Genomic DNA, 15,764 nt, shown 5'->3' with positions numbered 1-15,764 from the left:
CGGAGGGAGGACCGGCGTCAGAGGACAGGGAGACGTTTGGGGGAAGCAGCCGCGTGCCAAGGAGAGCGGGCACGGAGGGCTGCATCTGCAGAGCAGGGAGCCCAGGGGCTCCAAGGGGAGCAGGAGGGGGCGGGGGAAGGAGGCTCCGGAAGCCCCAACCAGCCACCTGGCTGGGACCGCGGCTACAGGGGTGCGGAGCCGCACGCTTCCACGTGCAAGCACCAGCTGTGCCCACGTGCCGCGGCCACCGCCGGGGCCTGCGCCACCCTTCCTCCCGTCACGCCGGAGCCCCGCGGTGACTCAGTATCTCCGGGAAGAAGGAAGCCACGTCGGTCTCACGACTGCCCCGGAAGCCACAGGGACCGGCCACAGGCCCCCCTAGAAGAGCTCCAAGACGGCCACGGCCGTGCTGTGCCCGAAGATGAAGGTGCCGAGCAGCACGGAGAGCGCCCCCCACAGCTCCAGGCAGCACCTGCCGAGGGACACCCCGTCAGCGCCAGCTCCACGCGCCGCACCCACAGGCCCGTGCGCACGGACGCGCGTGAGCCGAGGCCGAGCATTCTCATCACCTCGACCCGAGACTCGCCTCATAGCTTTGTTCCCTCATCCCAGTGTTTCACCAAAGAAATGCAGGAGGGACAACTTTTAGCCCCGCTTGCGCTCCACTCTGCACCCACTGATTTGCCCTCCCCCAGGTCCAGGGAGGCGGGGGGGGGGGGGGAGGCTCACCCACAAACTTCCCAGTGAGGCCACAGTGTCTGTGTGTCTGTGGCCAGGAAGAGCTGGAAGATGGCAGCAAATGGCCAGACCGCCAGAGACTCTGGCCCCTTCAGGGAGGCTGGAAGGGACCCCTGCCACAGAGGGAGCCTCCTCGGCCGCTCAGGGTCGGGGCGGGGCGTGGGGGAAGGGAGAGGCTGGGGCGGGAGTGACTGGCTGCAGCACTGCCTGCCGGTCCCTGACAGACTGGACGACCACAGCCACCAGAAGAAGAACATCATGGAGAAAGCGCCTCCATTAAGGACTGCTGAGCTTGCGGCTGGGAAGGTGGCTCAGTGGTAGAGCGCGTGCCTTGCATGCCTGAGGCCCTGGGTTCCATTCCTCAGCACCACATAAGCAGAAAAAGCTGGAAGTGGCGCTGTGGCTCCAGTGGTAGAGTGCTCCCCTTGAGCTGAAGAGCTGAGGGACAGCGCCCAGGCCCAGAGTTCAGGCCCCATGACTGGCACAAAACAAAAAACAAAACAAAAATAACAACAAAAAAGAACTGCTGAGCTTGGACCACGGGAGACAGAGCAGCGGCTCCCACAGAGTGCTGCAGGGCACAGGCTATTCGGGGGGGCCCTGCAGGGCACAGGCTATTCGGGGGGGCCCTGCAGGGCACAGGCTATTCGGGGGGGCACTGCAGGGCACAGGCTATTTGGGGGACTCTGCGGGGCACGGGCTATTCAGGGGCACTGTGGGGCACGGGCTATTCGGGGGGCACTGCGGGGCACGGGCTATTCAGGAGGCTCTGCGGGGCACGGGGGCACTGCGGGCACGGGCTATTTGGGGGACTCTGCGGGGCACGGGGGCACTGCGGGCACGGGCTATTCGGGGGGCACTGCGGGGCACGGGCTATTCGGGGGACTCTGCAGGGCACGGGGGCACTGCGGGCACGGGCTATTCAGGAGGCTCTGCAGGGCACGGGGGCACTGCGGGCACGGGCTATTCAGGAGGCTCTGCGGGGCACGGGGGCACTGCGGGCACGGGCTATTTGGGGGACTCTGCGGGGCACGGGGGCACTGCGGGCACGGGCTATTCGGGGGGCACTGCGGGGCACGGGCTATTCGGGGGACTCTGCGGGGCACGGGGGCACTGCGGGCATGGGCTATTCGGGGGACTCTGCGGGGCACAGGGGCACTGCGGGCACGGGCTATTCGGGGGACTCTGCAGGGCACGGGGGCACTGCGGGCACGGGCTATTCAGGAGGCTCTGCGGGGCACGGGCTGTTCACGGGGCACTGCAGGGCACGGGCTATTCGGGGGGCCAGATGGCCAGGGCCAGCCGCAGCCCTGAGTGGGGCTTAAAGATGCCCAGAGCAACTCTCATGAGTGCAGACGTGGCCAGGCCACACCTGCGGCTGGAGCAGAGCCAGCTCGGGCTCATGGATCCGGAGGACGGGGCCACACTCCAGGCCCCATCCACCGCGTCCCCCTGGGGCCTGTGTGACCCGACTTGGAAATGAGTCACTCAAATGCAATGATGTGAAAGAGGCCACCTGGTGCAGCATGGGCCCTTCTTCTAGAAGGATCTTTGAGAGCCAGAGACCAGAGAGGAACCACACAGAGATGGCAAGGGCAGGTGTGACGCAGCCACAAGCCGAGGGACACCTGGAGAGCTGTGCACAGCACGGCCTGCCCGCCGCCTCACGCTGTGTGTGTGTGCGTGTGTGAGTGTGTGTGTGAGTGTGTGTGAGTGTGTGTGTGAGTGTGTGTGTGTGAGTGTGTGTGAGAGTGTGTGTGTGTGTGTGTGAGTGTGTGTGTGTGTGTGCGAGTGTGTGTGTGTATGTGTGAGTGTGTGTGTGTATGAGTGTGTGTGTGAGTGTGTGTGAGTGTGTGTGTGTGTATGAGTATGTGTGTGTGTGTGTGTGTGTGTATGAGAGTGTGTGTGTGTGTGTGTGTGAGTGTGTGTGTGTGTATGAGTATGTGTGTGTGAGTGTGTGTGTGTGTATGAGTATGTGTGTGTGTGTGTGTGTGTGTATGAGAGTGTGTGTGTGTGTGTGTGTGAGTGTGTGTGTGTGTATGAGTATGTGTGTGTGAGTGTGTGTATGAGTGTGTGTGTGTATGAGAGTGTGTGTGTGTGTGTGAGTGTGTGTGTGTGTATGAGTATGTGTGTGTGAGTGTGTGTATGAGAGTGTGTGTGTGTGTATGAGTGTGTGTGTGTATGTGTGTGTGTGTGTGTATGTGTGTGTGTGTGAGTGTGTGTGTATGAGTGTGTGTATGTGTGTGTGTGTGTGTGAGTGTGTGTGTGTGTGCGCGCGCGCACGCTCATTGGCCATCTGCGGTCACTACAGCAGCTGAGAGCCAGCACAGGGCCTGCCTGTCTCCCCTCCGCGTGGACATCTGCGCAGCGGGAATCAGGTTCCCACGGGTCCGGACCCAGAGGGCCAGGACCAGCCCTGGCCGTGTCCGGCTGCAAAGCCAGCTTCCTGACTCCTCCTCCTCTGCAGGGTGGAGGCCCTGCCCTGCCCCCCATCAGGACCTGCTGCCCGGCAACACACAGCCACCAGGCCCCTGTGAGACAGGACGGGCCGCGCCCCATCCTGCCCTGGGGCTAAGCGGTGAGGGGCGGAGAAGGTGACCCCGCTGCGCCCTCCCACAGACCCCTGACGGCTGAGGGACAGGCGCTGGGCCTCGCCACCCAGCGGGCCGCGGCACACCGGGGCCTTTGGAATGTGGGTGGGGAGGATGGGCGGCACCCCGGCCACGCCCCCGGGGGCCACTCACTGGACTCCTGGTCCCACAGGCTCCACGTCCGCCGCACGGATGAGACACAGACCTGTGGGGGAGACACGGGTCGCCCGATGCCCCTTGTCAGACCCAAGAGCTGCGGTCCGGGGTCCCCGGGACCTGCGAGGGCTGTCCCCACAGGTGGCCCTGGCTCAGGGCCTGCTGAGCGTTCAGGGGTGAGGACCCCAGCTCAGCACCCCAAAACAACCCAGCCAGGAGGCTGGTAAGGACATGCACTCGGGCAACGCAGCCTCTGGGCAGCCTGTGAGGAGATGGGGCGCATCAGACCCTGCACCCCCACCCCAGGTCACTCCCTGTGCCCCTCCTCAGCACCCCCACTCCCCACACCCTGCGCCGTCCACAGCGCAGCCCGACCTGTGGGCGGGGGGACCCCACAGCAGAGGCCACCCAGGAGTCTCAGCCTCCCACGAACCTGGCGTTCCCACGCCCTGGGTCTCAGCCCCTGGCCCTCGATTCCACCATTTCCCGAGGCTAGAGGCTACCGACACGGCCGGCCCCACTGCTCACCCGGGGGCCCCGGCCCTGCTTCCTCTGAACCCCAAGAACCCGCAGCTTTTGCAGACACAGAACCCCTCTGTGACCTGCAGTGCCCTGTGGCTGTAGCCATTCAGGTTTCCTGGCTGTGGCTACCCTTGTGGGACTAGAACCTTCCGGAACCTCGACCTCTCACAGGGAGTCTGCGCAGAGACGGGCTGGCGGGGAGGACAAACACCCACCCGGGAAGATGAAGATGAAGAAGGCGCTGACGCCCCCGACGGCGCGGGTGATCTGGCTGAGGTCGGGCAGCGCCAGGGCCAGGCCCAGCGTCGCGGCCCCCCACACGACAGTCAGCGGCAGCCGCACCCACGGCCCCGAGGGGTCGGCCAGCGCCCGGGGACCCTGCGCGCCCCAGCTCCTCTTCCAGAAGTCCTGCAGCACGGACCTGCAGCGTGCAGACACATTCTCCCCTCCACAGCTGGCCGGGGTCCCCGCGCCCCGGACCAGGCGTCCCTGCCGCTCCCCCCACCCCGCCCCCCCGACCCGCCCAGCCTCACCTCCCCAGGAAGAGCACGATGGGGTAGACCGTCACAATGGAGACCGCGAAGAGCACACGGGCCACGAGGACAGCCACGTCGTCCTCAGGGTAGGACATCAAGATGTCCGAGGACACCTCTGTCCCGAAGGTCAGGAAGCCGTAAACCCCTGCAGGAGAGCCAGGGCGCCGGGTGCTGAGATTAGAAAAGTGCCTCCTCTTCCCAGCACCTCAAGGTGCTCATGGTGGAAGGTTCTAGAAGGTTCTGTTCTGCTCTTTCCCAAGGCTGCCCAGTTGGAGGACTGGACTACAGACCTGTCCCTGCCAAGGTCTGGAGGTGGAGGAAAGAAAAGGTGCCAGCCCCGAGAGCAGACACCTGTCGGGGTGGGCCCCAAACCTGGGTCTGTGCGGTGGATGTGCTGTGCAGCCTCGGGCATGTCAGAGCCCTCTCTGGGCTGCACTTCCATCCTTGCCTGTCACCGTGGGAGCGCATGTCCCTCTCCCGCCTCCTCTCTGAACGGGCAGGCGCTTGGGAGGCTGGCGGAGCAGAGGCAGGGGCTCAGCCCTGAACGCGTAGTGCAAAGCCAACCTGGGCCTCCGCTGTCCCATCTATGAAATGGGCGCTAAGGGTTCAACGAGCCCAGGAGGCAAAGGGCCAGGCTGGACCCGCGGCAGGCTCTAGATCCCCGGCCCGCTCCTCTGCCCTCTGCCCTCTGCCCCCCGACCCCGCAGGCCCACCTGTCAGCGAGTAGACCACACAGCAGGCCAGCAGGGACAGCACGGAGAGCAGGACCCAGTGGCAGAGGCTCTGCCGACGCATGCTGCGGTAGATGGACACGGCTGCCTCGTGGCACTGGAGGGCAGAGGCGGGCTCAGGGAGGGGGCCGTGGGGAGGGGCACCCCCACAGCACGGGGAAAGACCAGATGAGAACCGCAGACCTCGGAGCAGAAGACATTCCCAGAGGCACTGGGAGCTCAAACGGTCCTGAGGTTCAAGTCCCGGGCAGGGGTCCCGGGATTTCTGGGCCAACATGTTGGGAGGGAGCGGGTTCCGGGGGGAGGGCTGCCTGGGGCACCTCCCGCCTCCAGCTTGCCCTTCTGCCCCCCATTTATGACCACTGGAACTGTCTCAAATGCCCCAGGGGACCCGCCACCCCAGTGGGACCCGGGTGGTGCAGTGTAGAGAGCGGGGAGGGTCTGGGAAGGGTGGGGAGGGTCTGGGAAGGGTGGGGAGGGTCTGGGAGGGTGGGTGTGGTCTAGCAGGGTGGGGAGGGGTTTGGGAGGGGTGAGGAGGGTCTGGGAGGGTGGGGAGGGTCTGGGAAGGGTGGGGTGTGGTCTAGCAGGGTGGGGAGGGGTCTGGGAGGGGTCTGGAAGGGGTCTTGGAAGGGTGGGGAGGGGTCTGGGAGGGTGGGGAGGATCTGGGAGGGTGGGGTGTGGTCTAGCAGGGTGAGGAGGGGTCTGGGAGGGTGAGGAGGTCTGGGAGGGTGGGGTGTGGTCTAGCAGGGTGAGGAGGGGTCTGGAAGGGGTCTGGGAGGGGTGGGGAGGTCTGGGAGGGTGGGGAGGGTCTGGGAGGGTAGGTGTGGTCTAGCAGGGTGGGGAGGGGTCTGGGAGGGGTCTGGGAGGGGTGGGGAGGTCTGGGAGGGTGGGGAGGGTCTGGGAGGGTAGGTGTGGTCTAGCAGGGTGGGGAGGGGTCTGGGAGGGGTCTGGGAGGGGTGGGGAGGGGCCTGGGAGGGGTGGGGAGGGTCTGGGAGGGGTGGGGAGGGTCTGGGAGGGGTGGGGAGGGGTCTGGGAGGGTGGCGACGCCTGGCAGGGACTGTCAAGGTCTGTGGAGTTACATGGAACATCGAATGCAGACTCTCACAGGGAATGGACGCAGCCAATGCAGATCGCGTTTCTCACCCCAGGGTGGGCCGTGGCGTGTTCTGTGACCGAGGGGCTGGGAGGAGAGTCCCCCCTACACAGCCCTGGGTCTGACCCTTCCCGGTCCCCACCACTATGCTGTCTCTCAGCATGGGGTGCCTCCTCCCCCATGTCTCTCCCTGAACTTAGACTGCCTGTACCCTGATCGGTGGCCCCAGGGCCTTTGACCGAGCTGTTTCCTGGGGCTCCCCTTCTACCAGCCCCTACTCATGCTGAGGGGAGCAATCTCCTCTCATGGGGTTCCATGAATTCAGCTCTGCCTTGTCCGGGTCTGCCTTGCTCAGGGCTCTAGCTCAGGACAAGCGCAGCCCAGCCCAGCTGACCACCATTCTGGGGTCACCCATGAACACCCCCTCAAGTCCACTAGTGGCAGAGGCCTGGGTCCCACCCCACTTTAATGCCAGGCCTACGTGGTGGAAGGTGGGCTGCTGTGCCCGCCAGGCACAGACGTATCTGAGCCCATTTGGGGAAGGCAGATTGGGCACCTGGGCTTTCCGCTCTGGGCGTCTCTGGGGCCACGGGAGAGCTTGGGCAGGCAGTGGGGGTCATCCTGGCCTCCCGTGAGCGGCATGGCACCCCATGGGTAAGTTGCCAGAAAAGCAGAAGTGGCGCTATGGTTCCAAGTGGTAGAGCACTCACCTTGAGTGTAAAAGCTCAGGGACAGAGCCCAGGCCCTGAGTTCAAGCCTCATAACCGACCAAAAGAATACAAATAAATAAATGCAAATAAAAACGAAAACTAGCGGGGTGCTAGTAGCTTACGCCTGGAATCCTAGCTACATGGGAGACCGAGGTGGGGAGAATTATGGTTTGAGGCCAGCCCAGACACACACAAAGACCCTATCTCAAGCACCAGCTGGGGAGAGTGGCATGCAGCCATCATTCCAGCTACACGTGAGGCTGAGATTAGAAGGATCATGGTTCCAGCCAAACCTGAGCCAAAGGTTCACAGGGGATCTCCATCTCAGTGGAAGAAGCTGGGCATAGTGACCGGTACCTGTCATCCCAACTACGAATGGACACGTAAAATAGGTGGATCACAGTCCAGGCATGAGCCCAGGCGGGAAGTGAGACCTGACCTCAAAGTCAGCAGCACAACAGAAGAGCCAAGGCCTGGCTCAGACCCTTCTCTGCCTCTTCCAGAGCCATCTACAGAACTGGTCTCAGCCATTCTGTGACTCACCTGTGCTTTGTTCTCTACCGGAAGGGCCTGCCTAGCAAATGAGAGGCCCTGAGTTCAAACATCAGTACCACCACCAATAATAATAATAAGCAGGTTGCTGGTGGCTCACTCCTGTCATCCTAGCTACTCAGGAGGCTGAGATCTGAGGATCACGTTCAGAACCAGCCCAGGCAGGAAGGCCCGTGAGACTCTTATCTCCAATAAACCACCAGAAAACTGGAAGTGGCGCTTTGGCTCAAACAGTAGAGCTCTCGCCTTGTGCTGAAGAGCTGAGGGACAGCACCCAGGCCCAGAGTTCAAGCCCTACAACTGACCAAAATAATCATAAGAATAATTATTATTATTATAACCACAGATTTCAGAAGTTCCAGAAGCCGGTGCGGCCAGAACAGACCTTGGAGCCGTCTGCTCCTCCTGGCCTGGCCTGGCCTGGCGTGCGCACTCACGTTTGGGGGAGAGAGGACACCTAGGAACCAGGCCAGGATCCTGATCAGCACGGCCACCTCCATCCAGCCTCAGACCTACCCCTGACCCCTGGCTCTCCAAGGCAGAGCCTGCCACCTTGCCCTGCCAGCTCTCCCTCCCAGCCCCTGGCGCAGCAGCCTGTGTCCCTGGAAACCACAGCAGCCTGGTTGCTAGGGGAAGCGAAGGGGAGCCGGGCAGAGGTGAGCGGCGAGCATCTGGTAGGCCGCGCCGGCTTCCGCACCATGTGCTCGGGCCAGGAGAGGGGCAGTTATGCTAAATCCAGATGACAGCTGACGGCTAACACCGGGCTGTGCAGCTTTCAAAATATTGCGTGTGCAGAAGAAATGTGAGAAAGTCACGTGGGCTTGGTGGAGCCCCAGAAACCACACTGTTAAAAGGAAGAGAAATCAGAAATGTTTCCGAGTTTCTTTTCCTCCAAAATGGTTCTCACAAACACAAGAGGAAGAAAGAGGAGGCAGCTGGCACACGAGGGACCAGGACGCCAGGGCTGCAAAGCGGCACTGCTGGAGGAGCTGATGGGCCCCACTCCTCCTTGGGTGTGGAGGTGCTGGTGGAGGGCAGGGTTTTCAGAGACGGAGGCTACCTTCCTCCAGTGAGCTGCGGCAGGTGGCTTTAGCTGCCCCTGGCTCTCCGAGCTGCCTGTGGCTTCACCTGGTCCCAGGTGGGCCTCCTGGGCTTCGCTCTGGACCTGCAGGCCTCCCTCCCCAGGCTGCCTCCATCTCCCGCCAGACTCCCTCTCAGCAGCACCGCCTGCAGCGGTGTCTGTGAATGCCCCTCGCCTGCTTCCCGTGGTCCTCATGCCTGTGACATTCAAGAATCCTGCCCTGAGCTCACTCCTGTCATCCTAGCTACTCAGGAGCCTGAGATCTGAACATCAAGGCTCAAAGCCAGCCTGGGCGTGAGACTCTTATCTCCAGTAAACCACTCACAAAATCGGGAAGTGGGAAGTTGGGCAGTGGCTCAAGTGGTAAAGCACTTGCCTAGAGCTGAAAAGCTGAGGGACAGCGCCCAGGCCCAGCGTTCAAGCCCCAAGACCACCAACAAAAAAAGAATCCTGCCCCGCCCCGCAGCCTCCGGGTCTCTCCAGCCCTGTGGCCTGAGGTGGAATCGACCGGCATCCAGGCTCTGTGGGCAGCCATGGGCAGCCCTGGGTCTGCAGCGCGGCCACAGTCCTAGGAGCATCTGCCAAGAGGCTCTGGTCCCGGTCCCCATGCTCAGTCCCCAGCCAGCAAGTGCAGGGCTGCAGATGCGGACACCACAGGTGGGGGACAGTTCCCAGTTTCAGTGACAACTCGTGCCTCCTAGAGAGCCCAGACGCTCTGTGCGCAGTCTCCAGCTGACAGCTGCTGGAAGCCATTAAGCGCTAAGTCCTCAAATGTCCCCCTCCCTCCCCCAAACGGGGAGCCACACGGTCCCTAGGGATCAGGGAGCCTCTGGAAATACCACAGTGGACGCTTACCTGAAACCCGAAGCAGATGGTGGGAAAGACACTGAGCGCAGAGGCCCAGGAGACGGGGCTGTGGGGAGACAAGAACAGGGAGTGTGGGGGTCTGAATCAGCCTGAACTGGCTCTGCGGGTGCTCTGCCGCTTGTGCCACGCCCCCAGTCTCCCACTTTAGCTATCTTTCAGATAGGGCCTTGCTCTTTCTCGCTCAAGCTGTCCTCAGACGGCGATCCTCCCACCCCTGCTCCTGTCTTCCTGCCTCCACAGGAGCACGCCGCCACCCCCAGGGCACTTATGGAGAGCAGTTTGCTAACTTCTTGCAAGGGTTGTTCTTGAACTGTTATCTTTCTAATCTCGACACCCCGGCTGAGAGGATGAATTTAAAGAAGAGCAGAAACACATGACCACGTGGGCCGTAGGTGTGTTTGCAGTGTTTATGGCCAGCTTTGGGGATGGAAAGGAGGTTTATTAAATGTTGCACTTGCTAAATCTGGCTCTGCTGACATTTGGCAAGATGACATTCTCCACGTGGGCAGGACTCAGGCAAGGCAGCCGCTAGGGGAGCTGCCTCCCCCCCCCTCGTGTGCGCACACACACACACACTCACACACACACACAACTGCCTCCTTCCCAGGCCAGCCACCTCCATCAGCGCGCCTCCCACAGCCCAGGCCGCTTTGTTCTCATCCAAACTACTAAGAGGACGAGGTATGCAAGGGCACAACTCTCACGCCCTCTGTGGGGTCTTTGCCTGGTGGGTCTGGTCCCTTTGTCAGGCAGCCCCCCCTGCCTGCCTCCGGCATGCTCAGAGGACATGCTACAGAAGGGTCAGGAGCAGCACCCCCTCTGCCTGGTCCTGTTTCTGTCTAGCTGCCTGTCAGTCTGTCTCTCTGCCTGCCTGCCTGCATGTCTGTCTCTGTCTCTCTATCTGTCTCTGTCTCTTTCTGTCTCTCTGTCCCTGTCCCTGTCTCTGTCTCTGTCTCTCTGTCTTTCTCTGTGCAGGTATGCAGGAGAGTTGTATTGGGGTAGCCAAGATTACAGGAATGAGTTACCATGCCCATCTGGTCCCATTTCTTCCCCTGACCCCCACAGAACATAGTCAGGTGATCTCTTTCGGAGAAAATCAGGTCACACCTCGTGCTTCAACAGAGCTCCAATCCCTGTCCCGGCTCCAGGTCTCTCCGCGACACCCTACCCCGCTTGCTGCCTGGCGCGGCTCCCTCTGTCCCTAGAAGCTGTCTCTGCTGCCTCTGCCTGAACCTAGAAGCCTGCCCCAGCTGGGGTAGCCTTCAGTGCCTTCGTGCACAACTAGGTCTGGTCCTTTATTTCTTGTTTCTTTTTCTTTTTGTGCCAGTCTAGGGCTTGACCTCAGGGCCTGGGCACTGTCCCTGAGCTTTTTTGCTCAAGGCTAGCACTCTATCACTGGAGCCACAGCTCCACGTCTGACTTTTTGCTGGCTTATTCGAGTCTCATGGACTATCCTGCCTGAACTGGCTTTGGCCCCTGATCTGATCTGATCTCAGCCTCGTGAGTAGCTAGGATGACAGGTGTGAGCTGCTGTGCCTGGCTAACGACGTGTGCTTTGGCAGAGAAGCCATCGGGGCCTCACACAAGGGGCCCAGGCTCTGCGGTGGACCTGGGCCCGCTTCTCCCCCAGGAAGCCGGGAAAGCCATTCTCACAAACTCACCTTGGCAAAGGCGGAGGCTCCCGCAGCAGCCCCGGAGGCCGAAGGTAGTACTGCATCATGACGACCAGAGCCAGGTAGCAGGCAGCCAAGGTGCCCAGGATGCTGCCGTGGAGAGGGGCAGTGTCAGCGGCCACTCAGCCGCACCCTGCCAGAGGCGTGGGCAGCCCCGTACCTGGTGTACTTCTGGAAAGCGATCTCCCTGGGTGCCGACAGGGGCAGGATGACCAGCACGGACAGCAGGGGCAGCGTGAAGCGCTGGGTAGCGTACCAGGGCTGGGGGTCCCCGAGCAGGAGGGAGTCACACACTGACGGGGACAGGGGCGGGCGCTGAGGCAGCAAGCACAGCGCGGCCACGCAGGACAGGCACGGGGGCCTCAGGAAGGAAGGAGCCAGAACCTCCCAGAAATCCATTCCACGAGCACTCGGGAGCTCTGCCCAGGGCCCCATCCCTGCTCCTGTGGCATTCTCGCTGGCCACAGGCCCTTTCTGGCTTGCACAGGAGCTCCGCAGCTGTGTGGGCTGTGCACGCTGCCGGGGGCTTGGCCATCCTGAGGGAGCCACTTCGTGCCTCACTTCCGTTCTGCTGCTACGCAATAACCTGAATCGATGCTAAGGAAGAGCTAAACAATGCTGTTGCCCACCTTGGCCTAATGGAAGTTTCCAGCATCCTGCACCCACCAACATATAGAACATCCGTTTTCTTGACCCGTTGGACTGAGCGCAAGCTGGGACCAGGCCTCAACAATCTAAATCACCCCAAGGATGCTCTCTGCCCATGATACAATTGAGACAGAAACCAAGCAGGGGTCTGGAAAACTCCAGACTGAAATGAAATAATCCAAACATCTGACAAGTCAAGGAAGAAACAGTAAAAAAAAAAAAAAAAAAATCAGCAAAAAAACCCCAACCCCGGTTCCGGTGGCTCATGCCTGTAATCCTGGCTGAGATCTGAGGATCACGGTTCAAAGCTAGCCAAGAGCAGGAAGTCTTTGAGTCTCTTATCTCCACTAAATTACTCAGAAAAAGTTGCAAGTGGCGCTGTGGCTCAAGTGGTAGAGCACCAGCCTTGATCACAGAGAGGCTCAGGGACAGCGCCCAGGCCCTGAGTTCAAGCCCCAAGACCAGCAGAAAATAAAATTAAAAAAAATATACTTTGGCATAAAAGTGAAAAAAGAACACACTAGAACTGGTTAAGATGCAGCAAAAGCAGCACTTAGTGGAAGAGTCTCACTAGGAGGCGAGAAGCTGGGGTTGTGGGGGAGAGTTCCGGGGGTCTCCGTGAGGCATTCATGCCATGGCTTGTTTTCCCATCTGTAAAAGGGATTATGTCTTCGAGACACCCTAGCTTCAGCCACAGTTCCCTCGTGTGTGTCTACCTGTGATAATACACTCACTCTCCCTTCCCTGCCCTTTTGAGAGCGTGGCACGGCCATACCTCTGCTGTCCCCACCCCCGGGGGGCAGCCAGTGTCTACTGTCCCCACATCTACTGTCCACCTGCGGCCCAGCACAGTACTCACGCTTCTCTAGCTGGTCCCCGATCACCCTGAGGAAGGCCACGGAGATCATGAGCAGGTTGAGCAGGAAGCAGGCCTCACACAGCTTCCCCATGGCCGGGCCACACAGCCCGCGGACCACACCCTGGTAGGAGTCCTGGCCGCTGACGGAGGCTGCATAGCCCAGGATGGCCAGCCCACTGGTCAGGAAGACTAAGGAGACCTGGAAGAAGGACCGCAGGACTCCAGCCAGCCACCTCAGGGGGGTGGCATGCTGCACCGAGGCCTCATCCTCCGCAGAGACAGGCCAGGGCCCCGCCCTGCCCCGCCCCGCCCCACCCCGCCCTTCCAGTCTGCCAGCCTGTGTCTGCATCTGTGCTTCTAACACTGCTCAGCCTCAGCCGGACAGAGGAGACAGCAGAAAGCCAGGGGTGACATGGCTCTCCAGAGCTGGCTGGAGAGGCAGAGTGGGTGGTTAGGAACACAAGGCGGAGCAGGCCTGCCTGGGCCCCAAATCCGACTCTGCTGGTCACCTGCCGTGTGGTGTGAGGAAGACGGAGAGCCGCTGCGGTGCCAGCTGTGAAGTGGGAGCAGGCCTGGGATGCTGGTGATGCCTTCCGCTTGGTGACCTGCCCGGGGCTGGTGCTCGTCCTTCCCACCACCTCCCGCTGCCTCTACGTTAGCTCTGATGTTTTGTTCCCACATTTTCAGACATACAGGAGGGGTGCAGGCCACACAGCAGGCCATCTCTCCTGGGTCAAGGAGAAGCCCCGCCTCTGCCGTGTGGCCCCGCCCATAGAACCATGCCCATGCAAAGCCCCGCCCACCGAGCCCTAGACCCGGTTCCTTTGTTTACCCCTCCCACACCCAACCCAAGCCTGGCCACTATAGTGTGGCTGGGCCAGCCCAGCAGTGGTGTGTTGCGTTGGGTAGTGGTGATTTGTGCCAGCCCAGCAGCACCTCCAGTCCTCAGCGCTATGCTCCAGGAAGGCCGCAGGGTCTTTTCAAATTAGCATCTAGCCCTGGTGAGCTGCCCGGCACGTGGCACAGGGGGCACACAGCACAAGGCAGACATCTGCGGTTGAAGGGACAGGAGGGGAACAGAGGTGCCTCGGCCCACCAGTCCCTACTCCCAGAGCTGATGACCACAAAGTGACCACAGACACCCCATCTGCACCAGGCCAGCGGGAGAATGCTTGAGGTGGGTGCTCTAGAAGTCTGCAAAGCCGGCTTCTAGATCAGGCACCTTAGGCTGCCCAGGCACTACCCCGGATGGCCTCTGCCCACGGCCTCATTAGCAGAGAGGGGCCCGCCATCTTGCAGAACAAGACAGGGGATCCTACATGGGAAAGCCACAGCAGTGCCTGCCTGTCCCTGGAGGCCCGGGGACTTACCAGCACCACCAGGAAGGTGGGCAGCACGCCTCCCGCCTGGTGGAAGGCCCAGGGGAAGTTGAGCAGGCCAGCTCCCAGTGCGGACTTGATGAGAATGAAGACGGCGCCCAGCGAGGACAAGCTGGGGGTGGCAGCCGCAGGGTGAGGCTTCTCTGTTAGGCCTCTGTTCCCTTGGGTCTGCCCCTCCATGGCTGTCCTGACAAAGGACAGAGGCTAAGAGCCATCTTCACCCCTCTTCCTCCCCAGCTTCCAAGCCTAAGGACTCATCCCAAACTCTCCTCTCCTCAGACCCAACCCTCCCCGCCCCACCCCACCCCCTGCCAGACCCTCACCTCAGCCATAGCCTGAACATGACAGTTTCGTTTGCCCTGTGACTTCTGACCTCACCCCTTCTCCTCACCCTTCCCACTTTCTATCCCTTTTTCACTTCTGTGTGGGACTCCAAGGTGACCCTGACTCCTTCGTGTGGGCTGAACTCTGGGCCTGGGCGCTGACCCTCAGCTCTTCAGCTCAAGGCTAGTGCTCTACCACTTGAGCCATAGTGTCACTTCTGGCTTTTTCTGCTTATGTGGTGCTGAGGATTCGAACCCAGGGCCTCATGCATGCAAGGCAAGCGCTCTACCACTGAGCCACCTTCCCAGCCCCTTTCTTCCCTTGTTCAAACCACCAACCTCCTCCTAGGGAGCCTCAATCTCCCAACCTCCACCCACCCCTGCTTCTTAAGGTCCACACCCATCGTGCCCCCCAGGCCCTCCTTCTTACCCCCAAACCCCGACTCCAAGGTAGCAGACAGCCCTCGTCTGGGCCACAGCGCCAGGTGTCAGACTTCGTCCTGGTGCTTTGGCTGCAGTCTAGCTCTCAGGAGAGGCACTGATCAGCTGTTCATTAAGGGGGCCTGGAGGGCATGTGACGGGATCCGGCTTCAAAGCCTAGAAGGACAGGGACATAGGGGAGCAAGACCACCTATCCCAAGAGTGTCTAGCTCTGACTTCTGACCTGATCAGTGAGGCTCAAGACCTCCTACCACCCACCCAGGCCCCGCCCTGGGGTGGCGCCAGTCCAGCTGCCAGTTCAGGGGCTAAGCTCAGCTAGAAGCCCCTGGGGGCAGGCCCGCAACAGCCCCACCCTCCACAGGTCCGAGGGTCAGCTGCTGTGCCCTTGGCCTGCGGCCGGCCCAGCCCTCAGAAAGGCTGTGAGGTCCACAAGCACTCCCTCGGACATCCTCTCCCGTCCCTCCTCCTCCGGCTTCCAGGCAGACTGACCCTGGGCCAGCCGGGGCTGCCATTATCCAGTGTGTGCTTCCCTGTATCTCTGGGAACACAGGCATGTGTCACCGAGTCCAGCTATTGTGCTTCCCCTGTGGCTGGCATAATGGGTGCACGTGGCCCAGTGAGCCATGGAGTCTCTTGAACTTTTTTACCTGGGCTGGCTCCAGACGCACTCCCATGGAGAAATCTTGCCCTGGCAGGATGTTTACACCATGTCCTCCTTGGTTCCTCCGTGGGAAGATGGCCAGTGTGCGCTGAAGAGGGCGGTGAGGCCCGTGTAGCAGCCCAGGCTGGACAAGGGTCCGGACCACAGGTGGTGTTCACACAGACTGCTCCCTGCCCCTCCTCCAAAACCTGGCCTCCTGAGAA

The 15,764-nt window shown here is 61.4% G+C and overlaps 2 protein-coding genes across 2 annotated transcripts in view; both read right to left on the bottom strand.

The window, feature by feature from the left end:
- Positions 1 to 286: 286 nt before the first annotated feature.
- Positions 287 to 14,863, bottom strand: Slc38a8 (solute carrier family 38 member 8). Its single transcript, XM_042671461.1, has 11 exons — positions 14,838 to 14,863; positions 14,128 to 14,248; positions 12,758 to 13,007; positions 11,411 to 11,543; positions 11,239 to 11,340; positions 9,566 to 9,623; positions 5,257 to 5,371; positions 4,541 to 4,688; positions 4,223 to 4,428; positions 3,483 to 3,534; positions 287 to 472 (listed from the first exon to the last, which is right to left on the bottom strand). The coding sequence occupies exons 1-11, from the start codon at positions 14,861 to 14,863 to the stop codon at positions 379 to 381; spliced, it is 1,305 nt and encodes a 434-aa protein (XP_042527395.1). The 3' UTR covers positions 287 to 378.
- The window catches only part of Mbtps1 (membrane bound transcription factor peptidase, site 1), a 57,152-nt gene continuing 48,264 nt past the window's right edge, over positions 6,877 to 15,764 (bottom strand). The window contains exon 24 of the mRNA XM_042671435.1: positions 6,877 to 6,891. The gene's annotated coding sequence lies outside the window, so the exon portion shown is untranslated. The remainder of the gene's footprint in view (positions 6,892 to 15,764) is intronic.

This window comes from Dipodomys spectabilis, unplaced genomic scaffold (assembly GCF_019054845.1).
Source record: "Dipodomys spectabilis isolate Male_0828 unplaced genomic scaffold, ASM1905484v1 ptg000628l, whole genome shotgun sequence".
Taxonomy (NCBI): domain Eukaryota; kingdom Metazoa; phylum Chordata; class Mammalia; order Rodentia; family Heteromyidae; genus Dipodomys; species Dipodomys spectabilis.
This window is presented reverse-complemented; position numbering and strand designations above follow the sequence as displayed.